Below are 16,847 nucleotides of genomic sequence, written 5' to 3'. Positions count from 1 at the left end.
GGATCTCTCATATTTCAGGATAGAAACTTTTCTATCACACACAAAATATTGAATCATTGTGGATAAATGAAGACTGATGTCATGACAAATCCAATATCCTGTGCTTATCGACGCATCTGAAAGCAGTGTGGCTGAATACAGTCCAATGTCCAAGTCTGCAAGTTAGCGCTTCTTCTTCTTCTTTTTGTTGTCATTTGTGTTGGTGGGTTTAGGGGCAGGGTTGAGTGGAGGGGCTCCCAACTTAGTGGTCTTGGCTTTCTTTACTTTAGCTTTGAGGGCCTCAATGTCGATTTTGCCCTCCGAAGGAGCTACAACAGAAGAGAGGATGGACGTTAGAAGTGTTGAAACTAAACACACCAATAAAGTGTGTTTAATACCTACAAGTCGAACAAGAGTGATGAGATCCTTTAACTCACTAACTGCCAAAGAATTCTGGAAAACTCACCAGTGTTTTATGTGGTATGTACCTAGCAACAATACTTTGATTGGCTACAAAACATTTTTGGGGGCGAATTAAGTCACCCGTGGCACAAAATGAGTTCTCTCACCAAATGTATTGAATGTTTGTGTGTGTGGGTATGTAATCAAACTGTATTAAACTGTAATAGTGTAATATACCTTTGTTGGTTTTCTTGATAACAGGCTTCTCCTTAGGTGGAATAAAGGCCTTGTTTCTCTCCTCCTGCTTCTTGGTCACCGCCACTGCTTGTTTCACCTGGGAAAGAAAAAATATAAATCAGACGTGAGATTTAAAACCTTCTGGTACATCAAAGCGTTCAATGAGGTTTAGAGTCTTGCATTGCCATGACTGACTGCCATGTCTCCTTTATAACAACAGTGTAAATATGACGGCTGACGATGCAGCTCGAGTCAAACTGTGTAAAGACAAAAAATATGACAAACAGGCTTACCTTGACTTCCTCCATCCTCTTCCTCTTTTTCACGCTCTCTCGAAGGAAGAACTCTCCGGTAGCCAGTTCCCTGTCAACCTGCGTGATCCCAACAAAACCAGTCAATGCAAATCCAAATAAACTGAGAGTGACAGTTGGTGACAGACAGGTGATGTTATAATGCCAGTCATCTCAACCTGAGACGTGTGTGAACGAGTGTGTGTGTGTGTGTGTGTGTGTGTGTGTGTGTGTGTCCCGGCCTGCTCACTGACCTGGCTCTCAGGCTGCTGCGGGGGGAAGGGGGTGTACTCTTTCTTCACAGACTTCTTCTTGGGCTCCTTGCGCTTGGTCAGGTTCTTGTGTTTGAAGTTGGGCAGGAACCTCTCCCAGTTCTCCGTCCGCAGGTCCGGGTCTCTGGACAGTTCCCGCTTGATCATCAGCGTCTGGGATGGAACAGGGTATATACAGGAATGTTGAGGTTAATTTGAAAGTGACAGTTGGATCTAAGTGACAGTTGACACTAGAACAGCCGTGTCTATGTTACCTACTCAGGGTGTATACAGGAATCTTGAGGTTAATTTCAATACCTTTCTAAGACTTTTTAAAGACCTTGTCAATATTTTTCCAGACCTCACCGCCACTTGGGGCTGTAACCGTTTACATCAGTGACACCTTTAACTTAAAAGTTTTAGTTTGCAATAGACTAGACCACTATCATACAACAGAATTTCCGGTTCATCTTAGTTTTTTAATAAATCTAATAAACTCACGGAACTTTTACTAAAGGATTTTAGGACTCAAACTCTTTGGACAGAGTCTAATTCAGAAAAATACCTACAAAATTCAAGACCTCATAAAATCGTGATAAGACTTTTTAATACTTAAGGGTCTTGATTTTCCCAAAATTGATTTATCAACTTTTAATACTTTTCAAGACACCGCGGATACCCTGTGGAAACAAGGCACCACGGTGTTTGGGGGAGACAGGGGAATGTTGAAGGGTCAACTTTGTGAGTGTGTCATTTATGGTGGCTTGCACTAGTAAACACTTCCCTTGAGAGTGTGTATGTGGTGTGTGTGTGTGTGTGTGCACAGCTCCCCAGGATTTTTGAACAGCATGGCGCTGGATTGCATTACGAAAACCCGACTCATGTTTATTCATGTCAAACTGCACAAAAACTATTAATTCACTGAGGAACAGAGATGGCATTGTGTCAATCGAAGGATCCAGAATATGGATGCAATATTCAATCAAAACTAAAACTGACTGGAAATGTGATGGATGCACAAACAGAGTAAAATAAGAATTACAATTAAATGAGGACCGTAACTACCACTTCCTAGATCACGGTTCTGTGTCGCCAGTTCTAACGAGTTTGTTTTTAGTGACTTCCTGGGCGGCATCAAAACCACATCCCTTACTCACACTTCCCGTCCTGAAAACAGATGTTACCACACACCACTTCTAAACCACAGTGTTACGGTGACACATTAACAACAGGTTTCTGTTCGGTGAGTATGAGAAACGCCTCTCCTCCTGTTCATTTCACTTCAGTTTAAGAGACAGATGTCAGCGTCAACATACGGCCATACCTTGATGTTGTAGATGGGGTGAATGTTCTTCATGGTATCCTGGACCACTTTTCTTACCTACGCAAGGAAAGCCAAGACTTTAGCAAACAATCTCTCTCAAAGTATCTGGTCAGTGGTCACACAGAAACAGACACCACAAATAAAATACTGTATCGCTCCCCTACAAATAAGTACCTTACATTATACTGCATACGGTACTCCGAAACATGTTCAATTACATCCAACTGCAATATCTTAGAATCGTTATTGCACATTCAACATTCATGAGCATCCATTCCTGTGTTAACAGGCGTGCAAACTGGCGATGGCCCAAAAAGGTGACACATTTTGTGGCTAACCTTAGGGGGGGGGGAATAGCGCTAGCACTAATGGTGTTAAATAGATATCGCTAGCACTAACGGTGGTCTAACAATGGAATTGTACCTAGCTCCCTGAAGCTAAAAGTTATTTCAACAGCAACAGAGTTTAGCAGACAGGGAGATTAGTTAGCTTGCGCATCATGTGACTTGGATCAGACTTGGACCCCCCCCCCAAATTTTTTTTTTGCAGATCTACACAATTCACATCGATGACATATTTTGAGATAAAAACGGCTAATTTAGGAGAACGGTGACAAATTTGCACCCCTGGCTAAGTGTGTGTCATTAGAGGAGAGAAGTGATGAGGGCTGACGACAGGGAGCTGTGCCCACCTCTTTGAGGCCGTTGAAGGGTCCCAGGGCGGAGACCGTGTTCCCCTGTACCATGACGTAGCAGTTGGTGAGCAGCTCCAGGGCCTGAGAGAGGGGAAGCAAACGAGGCATAAATACACCCGTGAAACGGATCTCAACGACACCAGTTTGAAAGTAACACATTCACACACACATTCACACACCAAATGGCGGCAAGCTACCGACCAAGGCGCCGGCCCGCTCACTGGGAGCAATTTGGGGTTTGGTGTCTTGCCCAAGGACACCTCGACACACGGCCAAGCCGGGGATCGAACCACCAAACCACTGACCTTGCGATCATTAGACGGCTCTATCTCCTGAGCCACATCCGCCACCCGAATGTGTTGCAGCCATGCAGAACAAGCTGTATGCAATTCATGAGCTTAAAATGATAAGGTTCTATCTCCGTTTAGAATGATAAGGTTCTATCTCCGTTTAGGGCAGTTCAGAGATATTGAGCATCAAAGTTTTTACATTCCATTTTGTTCTGTGAGATGGAACCTTTGTATTTTATTAAATACTAACTCAAAAAAGTCAACATTTTAAAAATAACACCACACAGGCATTAATAAACACCTAATGGATCAGATTATGTAAAAAAACTAAATTTTGACAAAAATGGAGATAGAACCTTATAATTCTAACGTCACGAATTGTCATAAAACATGTGGTGTCATTCCACCCAACAGCCCAGGCTGAGCACTGACCTTTAGCGTCGACCCCTTGGGGCCGATAAGTCTCTGCCGTCTTTTGACGAACCTCTCTCTGTTCCTGACCAGTGTTCCGACCTTGATGATGTCACAGGCCATACCATCTTCTAGTATTCGTACAGCCTTGGGGTTGAAAGAAAAACAGTTCAATATTCCAAATCATGAAAACATCAGGATAAACATCCATCATTATCATTGTATGTTATGCATCATCATTTCTACAATGGCTTAAAAAAGACAAATGATCTATGAGGATTGTGTACAAGTTCACCTGTTCAAATGGCACACTCCTGGCCAACAGCTTGATGAGGTCCCTAGCCCTGATGATGGCGTAGGGGTCAAAGGTCTTTTTGGTGGTGGTTACCGTGACGCTGCCCTCGATCAAGTCCAGGGTGGCCTTGATGTGCTGCGGTTGGGGGAACAGAACATGAATGCATCTGCAGGGGTGCAAACTGGTGATGGCCCAGAAAGGTGACACATTTTCTTTTTGCGGCTAACCTTAGGGGGGGGATAGCGCTAGGACTAATGGTGTTAAATAGATATCTCTAGCACTAACGGTTGTCTAACAATGATGCGTGTGTAAGTAGCGGCTGCCCTGACCTTAACACCTGCAGAATTACTTCGAAAACAGTTTACTGTGACTGTGTTCTCTATGCTGTCTGGAATTGTACCTAGCTGCCTGAAGCTAAAAGGTATTTCAACAGCAGCAGAGTTTAGCAGACAGGGAGATTAGTTAGCTCGCGCATCATGTGACTTGGATGTGACTTAGAGAGACCCCCCCCCCCCCCCCCCGAAAAAATAATAATAATAATATTTGTAATATTATATCTACACAATTCACATGGATGACATTTTGAGATAAAAACTGCTAATTTAGCAGAAAGGTGACAAGTTTGCACCCCTGATCTGAACTTTCAGAATACGTCTCAAACCTGAAAATAAAACAGCTGTTCAACAGTTCAGTCAACGTTGATTCTTCATTGGCCAAACTTACTGTGTCTCCCAACGCTTTCTGCACCAGTGGCCAGCACTCTTTCAGGTACGCCTCTCTGTACTTGGGGAAGAGGGTGGCGAAGCTGCTCTCCTCCAGGAGGCCTTTGGGGTTGTCATCCTTCGTAAAGGCTGGCTCCTTCCATCCGTCAGGAACGGTTAAGAGCTCAGATTCATCAGCTGGGAACAGAAGCATCGGTTTGTTTTATTTGTTTATTGTTGTTCTGTCTTGTTGTTGTTTGTTTGTTTTTCCCCCCTAGATTGTGATGTGGGTATTAATGTGTGTCTGTCTTTCTGGTTGGATGTTGTATTGTCCTACTCTCAAGGAAAACAATAAAAATATTTGAGGGGGAAAAAATGAACATTTAAGAGCTCAGATTCATCAACTGGAAACAGAAGCATGGGTAATGCAACTATACAGGTTAGCTACATAGTCTTTACATCTGGGAGGTCCTCATTCAGGGCTTGCCTTATTCAATTCAATTCAATTCAACTTTATTGGCCATGTGCAGTGCACTAGGAACATGATTTGGTATTCTCCATGCTGAACAAGCTACAGTACATACAACAACAAGAAGACAATACACAAAACTACACAATACTGTACAGCTAAGTGCAAGAACATGTAAAGTGCAAGGTGCAATGATCAGCAGTTATTGAGAAGGGCTGAGAGGCTTTGGGGAAGAAACTGTTCAAGTGCCTTATGGGGCACTTTTGTCATGATTTGCATTGGAAATATTTAAATACTTGCCTATAGCTTAATTAAAGTAATACGTCGTGTTCACCATAAAGCAGTATAATAAAACTGCTTGCTATTAACTAAATGCAGGGATGCAAACTGGTGATGGCCCAAAAAGGTGACAACATATTCTTTTGCATTAAAACAAAGAACATTTATGAAAATTGACCTATTTTGAGGTAAAAACGGCTAAAAGGTGACAAGTTTGCACCCCTGTAAAAATGCTTCCATTGCTCAATGCTGCCAGGCTGTGTAGTGCTGTGTAGCACGTTGTCCACCTACATCTGGCTCTGCTTCGAGTTAAGTGAAAGGACACCATAGCAAACCTGGTCTAGATTGCACAACGACACGTCTTGGTTTACCACATTAGACCCTCTCTAATTATTACCTTGTTTATTCTTCTGTTTAGACTTCTTCTCCGGCTGCGGTTCACTCACGCTGTCCTCGTTCGTGGAGGACGCCATTGTTGTTGTACCGGATGTGCAACCTCAGCGGAACGGAACTTGTGTTGCAGCGTGTGAGCGCGTGCTGCGTTCAAAAACTCAAACTGTTTCGCTGTGTAACAAATTCAGTCACATCTGCAATACCCAAAAATGTTTCCGACCAAAAGATCTTCATCTTTAACATTGCGTGACGTTAGAATTATAAGGTTCTATCTCCATTTTTGTCAAAATGTAGTTTTTTACATAATCTGATCCATTAGGTGTTTATTAATGCCTGTGTGGTGTTATTTTTAAAATGTTGACATTTTTGAGTTAGTAATTCATAAAATACAAAGGTTCCATCTCACAGAACATAATGGAATGTAAAAACTTTGACGCTCAATATCTCTTAACTACCCTAAACGGAGATAGAACCTTATCATTCTAAACTCACGATCTGCCAATACCAAAAATGTTTCCAACCAAATAGATCTTCATCTTTAACACTGTGTACTCAACATGCGTTGCATTTCATAATGCATGAGACAAATCAGGACTTATTGTAGTCTCCCAAAAATCATGTGTGATAATGGGTTATAATGAAAATAGGTCTAATTAGTCTGATCAAAAATAGACACATGAACAGGGATGTAGTTTTAGGTCTTTATTGAGCCCTCACCCTCTCATAGTAGGTTATTATTGCTTTCGTTGAGCTCACAAGAAGCACTGTCAACACCAAGACGCCAATGGTTCCTCCCACGACTGAGATGGTCGTCACAATCTCATCCCCTGCAAGGACATGATCCACACGTAAGTACATCTCAGACATCAATTTTACATTAACATTTTTGGCATTTAGCAGACGCCTTATTCCAAAGCGACTTACAATCAATACATTTGAATACTAAGCAAGTGAATCATCAGTCCACCAGTCGTTGCAGGAAGAGTAATCTAGCTCAGGCCCGGGGCCACTGATAGAAGGAAAAACCTTCTTCTATCACCTTCTAAAACCTAGTAGTTTTTTTTTTTTTTTTTTTTTTTACACTGGAGAAACAGAGAGACAGTACAAGGGGGTCAATAGAAGTTCTTAGGGACACAGTAGAGGGGAAAGCGGGTGTCTTTAGGAGACGTAGTGATTGAAAATTTTAGCCTGTCATCTCTGTAGGCCTATCCTTCGTATTCATGATCTCTCATCAACTCACAATGTGAAAACTCAGCCCCTGCTAGTGCTTCCTCCTGGTTGATCAGAAGTGGTCCTGCAGACACGACAGCAGCGTGTTTGAAGTCCGAATCCCTTCTGCTAGTCGACCTCTTTGAAAACCTCTTGGTGGTACAGTTCTATAAGAGATAGGAGTTCACAATGGAACATTCAGTGGGATGAGACTGAGGGGGGGGGGGAAACCTACACCAAATGATGACAAAATGGCATCACAATATCAAGAGGTAAGCACTGCTCGATGCGTGCGAGACTCAAGGAACCGAATCGTGACGTTAGAATTATAAGGTTCTATCTCAATTTTTGTCAAAATGTAGTTTTTTTACATAATCTGATCCATTAGGTGTTTATTAATGTAAAAAAAATGTGTGGTGTTATTTTTAAAATGTTGACATTTTTGAGTTAGTAATTAATAAAATACAAAGGTTCCATCTCACAGAACATAATGGAATGTAAAAACTTTGACGCTCAATATCTCTGAACTGCCCTAAACGGAGATAGAACCTTAGAATTCTAAGCTCACGGAATGTCTTCTAATCAGTTATATGCAACCAAAAACACTTTACCGTCGTACACTCCTCATCCTGGCCGCATATCCGGGCCAAGCAGTGCATGTAGATGGGTAAGTCTCTCTTCATGCTGAACATCTGGATTGAGAACCTGCTCTTCTGATCCAGCCCGTTGTGAGAGAGCCAATGAAACGTGCTGTCCATAGGGCAGCTGTGGGGGGGGGGACAGAGCGAGTCATAACAACAAGCAAGATGTTTCATTACCGTAAATGGACTGACTTTTATATAGCGCCTTATTCCAAAGCACTTTACAACGGCCTCTCATTCACCCATTCACACACCAATGGCGGCCAAGCTACCATGCAAAGCGCCAGCCCGCTCAGTGGGAGCGATTTGGGGTTCAGTGTCTTGCCCAAGGACACCTCGACATGTGGCCTGTAGACTGTTGGCTGCTGCATACACTGTGTTGTCTTAAAGTACACAACTAAGGAGCTTTGAGAAGTGAACCATTTTCTATTAAATTTCCATTGTCCTCCAAGAGTGGTTGGATATCTCATATATGATCTCACATATCCAGTTTGTTCCTCTATTCCTCTACGCACTTTTGTTGGACTTCCAGGTACAGTCGGTAAGGGTTAGGGTACCAGTACTTTTCTCTTCACGGTGACGTGATGACAGGGGTGATGGCCCAAAAAGGTGACTCATTTGTTTTTGTGGCTAACCATAGAGGGGGATAGTGCTAGCACTAATGGTGTTAAATAGATATCGCTAGCACTAACGGTGGTCTAACAATGATGCATGTGTAAGTAGCGGCAGCCCTGACCTTAACACCTGCAGAATTACTTCGAAAACAGTTTACTGTGACTGTGTTCTCTATGCTGTCTGGAATTGTACCTAGCTGCCTGAAGCTAAACGTTATTTCAACAGCAGCAGAGTTCAGCAGACAGGGAGATTAGTTAGCTCGCGCATCATGTGACTTGGATGAGACTTAGACCCCCCCCCCTCCCCAACCAAAATATTTCTTTTGCAGATCTACACAATTCACATGGATGACATATTTTGAGATAAAAACGACTAATTTAGCAGAAAGGTGACAAGTTTGCACCCCTGGATGACTCACCCGTCTCTGAGTAAGAGCCCCATGTCCTCGTCCTGGGGGTCTCGCGTCTCGGTGGCCCAGCAGGACACCACCTCCAGGAGGACCTCCGAGGCGAAGGTGTTGTTGGTCTGCAGGGCCACCTCCAAGAACAGCATGTCGCTGGGCACCAGGGACATGGCGTGCGCGTAGGGGTCGGCGAAGGCCTCGTCGCTGTACATGGTCATGGCCAGGCCCAGCTCGTGGGAGGAGTTGTACGCCACCATAGAATGGGAGGTAATCCTGGAGGAGCGGAGACAAGGGGAAACACATCGTGAGCTTAGAATGATAAGGTTCTATCTCCGTTTAGAATGATAAGGTTCTATCTCCGTTTAGAATGAGAAGGTTCTATCTCCGTTTAGAATGAGAAGGTTCTATCTCCGTTTAGAATGAGAAGGTTCTATCTCCGTTTAGAATGATAAGGTTCTATCTCTGTTTAGAATGATAAGGTTCCATCTCCGTTTAGAATGATAAGGTTCTATCTCCGTTTAGGGCAGTTCAGAGATATTGAGGTTCAACGTTTTTACATTCCATTATGTTTTGTGAGATGGAACCTTTGTATTTTATGAATTACTAACTCAAAAATGTAAACATTTTAAAAAATAACACCACACAGGCATTAATAAACACCTAATGGATCAGATTATGTACAAAACTAAATTTTGACAAAAATGGAGATAGAACCTTATAATTCTAACGTCACGACTAAACAAAGCGGAACAATATTCATTTCGATGTAACCGACCCGCCTAGTTCGTCAGTCACCTTTTGCCCCCCCCTCCCCCTCTCAAGTCCCCAGTGTCACCCCCGCTGATGGAAAGGAAACGGTGTTATTTCCCTGAAACCAGGAGTGCCAAGAGTCTAGTTCTTGAGGGCCGCTCAGTCTAGTGGTATTATCCTTTATACAAGAGCTACAGTACCAAGGAGAATCCCTGACCAATCAATTACATTAGTTTCATAATAGTTTCAAGGTCAGTGACATTTGTAGTAGCGTAGTAAATGTAATTAATCACCATGACCGTAATCTGAACTTCAGCATTTAAGTGAATTGCGTCCGTAAAACTCTATTTCCTTACACTGCCATGCACTCCTAACTGAGCTTGGGAGATCCCAGAGATACTGGTAAAATCACAAGGGTGCAGTTACAATGGCAGGGGCAGCAGAGGGCGCACCTCAGTAAGGAGCAGTAAGGGCAGTTAACCATGACTTATTAATGCAACTAAAAAGCAAACATCGCTCTCTAAAATGTATAAAAAAAACTGTTGTGGGATATAATTGATTCATATTAGATTTAGTAGAACTTATAAAGCACAAAGAGCTTAGATCAATTGTCTCCAAAGAGGCCTTTTATTAAGCAAAGTTACATGAGCGCAGAGAGAAATGAGCAGACCGATAAGCAAGAAGCTATGGCCCAAAAGCAAAATGCCCCTAACGATGGGTGGGACTCATATTTATAGAACTGTCCTTGGTCATGAGGTCACTATTCTTGGGAACCAATCATATTATACAAATCTGTGATTACACAAGTTATGGGCCCTGTCCATCGTCAGAATGATTCACTGCGCCACAGATCTTGGCCCATCCCTTACAGGGAGGAAATGGGCCTTCCTTGAGTGCTAGATTCGCCAAACTGTAGAGAGACTTACATTTCTCAGTATACAATGATATAAAACCCCAACAAAACCATGCACCTTGTCTGATCTTTAATTGTTCTAAATGTTTCCACTGATAATGAAATATATACAATGTCATACCAACATCATTTTGTCTCCATGTAAGACTACACTTTTGAATGTAAAGCCAGCACTATTCTAAGTGAGGCAGATAGCACAGCCCTTTTACAAATTCCTGACTAAATGGAATAATGTACAAATTGTGTATTTGCCCCATATTAACCATAACGTCCAAGACAGATTGTCTTTTAATATCTAAAATCATTTCCTAAAGCCATTTTCAGGGTAACGTGTGTCTTAAGGGTGTCAGGTTAATGATAAGGGGGAGTGGTTTCGAACAAAACTATAAGCTGCCGTGTCTTACCAGTCCAGATCCACGTTGACCTGGGCTTGGCGGACATAGTTGCGGGGGTAGACGCACTTCCAGATGACCTTGAGGTCTCTACGGGTGATGGTCATCTCCCTGCTCAAGGTGACCTTCAGAGTGTTCTGGAATGCTATGTGTGTGTTGTTCACCTGTACACACACACACACACACGGACACAGTGGCATAATTACATTACAGAGAGGCTTGGCAGAAGTCCTGTGGGACTTGTATAGTTACAGTTAAACCACCTTGCGTGTGATTAGATTTTTGACCACCGCTTTGTTACCAGTCTGATGTCCTCCTGTGAGACGAGACCTCCGTTAGATGACCGTCACTCACCAGCCTCTTCATCCCACACTGGGAGAGCTTGCGCGACGTGCGAAAGAAGTAGACCGCCTCGCTCTCGTTGACGCGGCAGCGGCCGTCGTTCAGGACCACCTCCACGTTGCCCCCGAGGTAGCCAATCAGGAAGGCCTTCGCTATGCCTCCAGCTATCACTCCGTCCAGGCATTGGGTGAACGACCCGTTCTCTGTTGGCAAAAAAGGGAGTGGGGTAGAAAGCAGCATCTCAACACCCGCGGTGCACATTTTGGTTCTAACCCAACACTAACACACCCGATTCAACTTCTCAACTAATCATCATCAAGCTCTTGGCTAGTGGAAAATAGAAGGGCTGTAGGCTACATACTATTTACATGTTTTGCTATTTTACCATTACAGGAAGTAACTCATCTTACCATGGCAGGTGGGACGTGAGACGGCGCCCAGGAAGGGGACGTAGGCAGAGCTGATGTCATAGTAGCCATGACGACACACGCAGGTGAAGGAGTCCAGAGTGTTGATGCACAGAGAGTTGCGGGGGCACTCGGCCAGCCTAGGCGAGGCACATTCATCTGGGTCTGTCGAAAGGATCATAAAAACACAGCTGTGGCATTGTTGTCTGTTGTCTGTTGCTGACATTGTCCGTTGTCCTCACGACCCAGGTGTGTTTAATGATTTCAGCGAGCTTTTACTTATTGTTGAGTGATTTGGTGTCCCAGACAATGCACGAGACAATAGTGTTGGACAGAATTATCATTTGAAAACAAGTCACACACAAATACAAATCTTAAGGCCAATGCACACGGCGTGCGATTTTGTCGCATGACAACATTCGATTCTCAATTCACACCACCGAAGTGTGTGGGTGTGAATGGAGAATCAAATGTTGTCGTGCGACAATATCGCATCGCACGCCGTGTGCATTGGGCTTTACAGAACATTCCAGAAATAACAGTCATCCTAAACCAGGGTCATGTTCAGTAGGCTGGATAGTCAATGGAGCCTGTAGTAATAATAATAGCTTATTTTTATTTAGCGCCTTTCACAAACCCAAGGACGCTTTACAGAATTTACAGACAGAAAGTCAGACAGACACAAACATCTAAAACATACGAGACAGTGACGGCGACAAAACTAAACTAGGGGCCAAAGGCCTTGGTGAACAGATGAGTTTTGAGGGCTGATTTGAAAGTGACCAGGGGAGGGGCGTTGCGAATCACTGTGGAAAGCAGACCCATGTCTGAGGACCGCAGGTTCCGGGATGGGGTATGTTGGCAGGGAAGGTCGGTTAGGTACTGGGGGGGGCGCATTCGCGGAGGGATTTGTATGTGAGAAGGAGGATTTGAACTGTGACCCAGGTGACGCTGCGTTCCCTCTCTTACCGTCCCAGTAGATGATCCCATCAGCCACGGTGATGTTGGGGGACTGGAGGAGCCGGATATGGTCTAGCAGCTTCTCAGATGGCAGTGGCATATTCCCATCTGTTATGGATGCGTCAAACGTTTGAAAGGTGACCATTGTTTCCGATTCGCCTAGGGTCTCCTCAAAGGCAACCAACTGTACCCTGGCCTTTTGAGGGAATCCTGTCAACAGCGCCTCGAGCTGCGGACACAGAGAGGAGGAAGTGGAAAGACAGTTTGGGATGAACAGTTTGATTCTTGTCCCCCTGCTGCACTCCTTCACCCCCCCTGATGGAGTCATAAGGTATGGAGGTTTATGATGGTGGAGACTCCCTCTAACTACCGGTAGCTCATTAGAGGGATGACTCCCTCTAACTAGCCCATGCTTACACCAATCCAATGCGTTTGAATCGATGAGAGGGAGTGATGACATAAGCGCACACTTATGGAATTAGAATTATTTTTATTGCCAAGTATATTCGCACATACAGGAAATTGACTTGGTGTGGTTGGTGCATAGGACAGAAAGATAAAAACAACGATATAATAAAACAACAATGTAATAAGACCACAATATATAAGCAAAAATAGTTTTAAAAGGACAATGACAGAAAGGGGTAGTAGAACAATAATTATGTAGGCTGTCAATTAGGGTAATGTAAAACTAATATAGATCACATTGTCAGTTGTATGTGTGTGTGTGTGTGTGTGTGTGTGAGACAGGGGGGGTGGGGGGGGTTGAAGATACAGTAGGACCACAGATTGGGCATCTGTCAAAGGCCTAAGACACTCACTTTGTTTTTGACGATGCGTTCCAGCGCAGCTCTGGGTTCACCCGTGGGGTCTCTCAGGGGCTGGGCCAGCGACCAGGGCAGGACCAGGGCCAGCGCTGGGCTGGAGAAGTCAAACTGCAGCCCTACAGAGACACAGACAGAGGAGAACAAACTTGCACATGTGACGTGTTGTCTGGCTGCGTATACCAGCAATCCGCTGCAACATCCAAGGTGAATGTTAGAACCTAATATAACAACAGTCCCTTCACAAAGGAGATTCCTTCGAGGAAAAAACAAGCGTTTCTGTGACTGAGTGATTGGACAGGGGCACACAGGGTTCCTGTACGGACAACAACCTTATTGATTTCCTCTGAGGACAAGATGGACTGAGAGTGATACTGGAGAGTAAGTAACCTGTGACACAAAGCGAACTACTGAGGACATAAGTAAGAATGTGATACCCACGATGACCTGTCTGGTTTTTGTTCTTTGTTATTCATGTAAAAAAAAAAAATATATATAAAACAAAACAAAAAAAGTGCTTCTGACATTATGCATTGCCACTCTTAAACATCATCCAAGAACAACAAAATCACATCAGACCAACTGACCTAGATCATCCTCGAGACCGAGAGGGGGTAGTGGCACCACCGGGGGGTCCAGTGGCAGCACTTCCAGGGGTTCCAGTGTCATCACCAGGGGTTCCAGGGGTTCCAGTGTCATCACCAGGGGTTCCAGGGGTTCCAGTGGCACGTTGACCGCCTCGAAGTTCACCACGGACGGGTCCTTGTTCCACTCCCCGTCACACTCCTCCCAGACGTCCAGGTTGTAGACCGCCCCCTCGGTGAGGCCCGGGAGATGCAGCGCTGGCTCCACGAGCCGGCCCAGCCGAATGGTGGAGTCGTTGGCGTCGGACAGCTCGTACTGGAAGGCCACGCCCGGCCCGGTCCCGGCGGTCCAGAGGGCCGTGGAGTCGTTGGAGCGGTACCACAGGTCCGATACGCCGATGGGTCCTAGGGGAGAGGAGACGGTGAGGAGAAACACAGACAACAAAAGGTGTCTATGTTTTTGGAATGTAGACAGTGTACGTACGCACACAGACACAGACACAGACACAGACAGACACACACACACACACACACACACACACACACACACACACACACCGAGCAACATAACATCTAGCCACGCCCACTGAAACCTTTTATTAATAATCAACACAGTTCAAACCCTTCACCCTTTTATCAGGCAATTTCGGATTTCGGATTTGAACCTGCTATGACCAGCCCAGCCCTCGGTGGCTCGTACCCGTGTGTCCGCGGACGGTCTTGGCGCTCATGAGGACGCTCTCGCCGCACAGGGCCTCCACCCTGACCGGGTACTGCCGGCAGGGCTGCAGGCCCGTGACGGTGTGGTTGGTGAGCAGGGTGGAGTCGAACAGGGCCTTCTCGTAGTGGATCCTGAACGTGGAGATGGAGGAGGTGTTCCTCGCCACCCAACTCAAGGTGAAGTTCTCAGGGCCTGAGGAGGTCTGACGCAGGTCCTCGATCTCTGAGTGCACTAAAGGAAATAAAGAAAAAGGGAGGAAGGTGACTGTGGCCATGTTTAAATAGTTTGGACAAGTACATGTATGAGCATCAGTGCGTTGCTTTCTGCTTTCAACTGTCCGATCAGGTTGGATCTGTGATTTTGAAAAAGAGCTTAGAATTATAAGGTTCTATCTCCGTTTAGGGCAGTTCAGAGATATTGAGCGTCAAAGTACCTTGGAACCTCGGAAAGTACCTTGGAAAGTGGAACCTTTGTATTTTATTATTTACTAACTAAAACATTTCAACATTTAAAAAATAACACCACACAGGCATTAATAAACACCTAATGGATCAGATTATGTAAAAAACTAAATTTTGACAAATGGAGATAGAACCTTATAATTCTAACGTCACAAACTGCCTTCTCCCTGTAGCTGGGTGAAGGCCTACAGACTGTTACTACGATTCTATTTTGAAATGCCCAGTCCGAACTCACACTTAAGCTGCATGGATGCAGCTATTTGTTGACATCTATATATTTTTAAAAATCTAATTAAGCATTTTGAAGTTGCCTGAATTAACATTAACAGCCTGAATTAACACGAACAGCCCATCGTGACGTTAGAATTATAAGGTTGAGGTTCTATCTCCATTTTTGGTCAAAATTTAGTTTTTTACATGATCTGATCCATTAGGTGTTTATTAATGCCTGTGTGGTGTTATTTTTAAAATGTTGACATTTTTGAGTTAGTAATTCAGAAAATACAAAGGTTCCATCTCACAAAACATAATGGAATGTAAAAACTTTGACGCTCAATATCTCTGAACTACCCTAAACGGAGATAGAACCTTATCATTCTAAACGGAGATAGAACCTTATCATTCTAAACGGAGATAGAACCTTATCTTTCTAAACGGAGATAGAACCTTATCATTCTAAACGGAGATAGAACCTTACGCCATAACATCGTGTTCCCTTTAAACAGCTCCTGCCCTTACCAGCGTTTCCATCTATGAGGACCATCCTGCTGAGGCGAGACTCGGTGCCAGACTCACACACCGTCTGCAGACCGAACGTCACCCTGCTGCAGGGGGCCAGGTCGGACACGGTGAAGACAAAGGTGTCCAGCGTGTGCCTGAAGGACCTCTCCTCCTGGACGTGGTCCGTGGCGTTGAGGTAGAACACGGTGAGCAGGAAGGAGGAGAAGCGGCGGTTGTGGGGACAGTCCCACATCACCGTCACGCTGCTGCTGTTCCAGGACGTCACCTGGGCGTTTCTAGGGATTTCTGGATCTGGACGTGACAGATAAACAAAACGTAACAGGTAAACAACCAGATCAATGACAGCTGGGAAGTATTTCATCAACGTGGCTAAAGGAAAATCCAGGCTTCTTCTGATAAATCTTGCGAGAGTTAGGATCTAATAATAATAATAATAACTTTCATTTATATAGCGCCTTTCAAAAACCCAAGGACGCTTTACAAGGGAATGAAACGGACAGACAAAACAGAAAAACAAACAAAGCAAAAACTGAAACAATGACTAGGGGCCAAAGGCCTTGGAGAACAGATGTGTTTTGAGGGCTAATTTGAAGGAGTTCAGGGTGGGGGCGTTGAGGATCACTATGGGGAGGGAGTTCCAGAGAGTAGGTGCGGCCACGCTGAAGGCTCTGTCCCCAAAGGTCCGTAGGTTGGTGGGGGGGGGACAGAGCCTTGGACAGCAGGCCCATGTCAGCGGACCGCAGGTTCCGGGAAGGGGTATGCTGGGGGAGGAGGTCAGTTAGGTATTGGGGGGCGCAGGCGTGGAGGGATTTGTAGGTGAGGAGGAGGATTTTGAATGTGATGCGGGACTTGACCGGGAGCCAGTGGAG

At 44.6% G+C, this 16,847-nt stretch overlaps 1 protein-coding gene across 1 annotated transcript in view; it reads right to left on the bottom strand.

Annotated features, from left to right (window-relative positions):
* krr1 (KRR1 small subunit processome component homolog) overlaps window positions 1–6,103 on the bottom strand; it is a 6,521-nt gene extending 418 nt beyond the window's left edge. Inside the window, exons 1-10 of the mRNA XM_080538716.1 lie at window positions 6,020–6,103; window positions 4,897–5,072; window positions 4,174–4,308; window positions 3,900–4,025; window positions 3,175–3,258; window positions 2,484–2,540; window positions 1,163–1,333; window positions 912–989; window positions 619–715; window positions 1–308 (exon numbers count right to left, since the gene is read on the bottom strand). The exon at window positions 1–308 is cut by the window's left edge and continues 418 nt beyond it. Coding sequence (XP_080394842.1) covers window positions 163–308; window positions 619–715; window positions 912–989; window positions 1,163–1,333; window positions 2,484–2,540; window positions 3,175–3,258; window positions 3,900–4,025; window positions 4,174–4,308; window positions 4,897–5,072; window positions 6,020–6,095 — 1,146 coding nt within the window. The 5' untranslated portion in view covers window positions 6,096–6,103 and the 3' untranslated portion in view covers window positions 1–162. The remainder of the gene's footprint in view (window positions 309–618; window positions 716–911; window positions 990–1,162; window positions 1,334–2,483; window positions 2,541–3,174; window positions 3,259–3,899; window positions 4,026–4,173; window positions 4,309–4,896; window positions 5,073–6,019) is intronic.
* Window positions 6,104–16,847: the final 10,744 nt, after the last annotated feature.

This window comes from Nansenia antarctica (genome assembly GCF_963989245.1).
Source record: "Nansenia antarctica genome assembly, chromosome: 8".
NCBI lineage: Eukaryota > Metazoa > Chordata > Actinopteri > Argentiniformes > Microstomatidae > Nansenia > Nansenia antarctica.
This window is presented reverse-complemented; position numbering and strand designations above follow the sequence as displayed.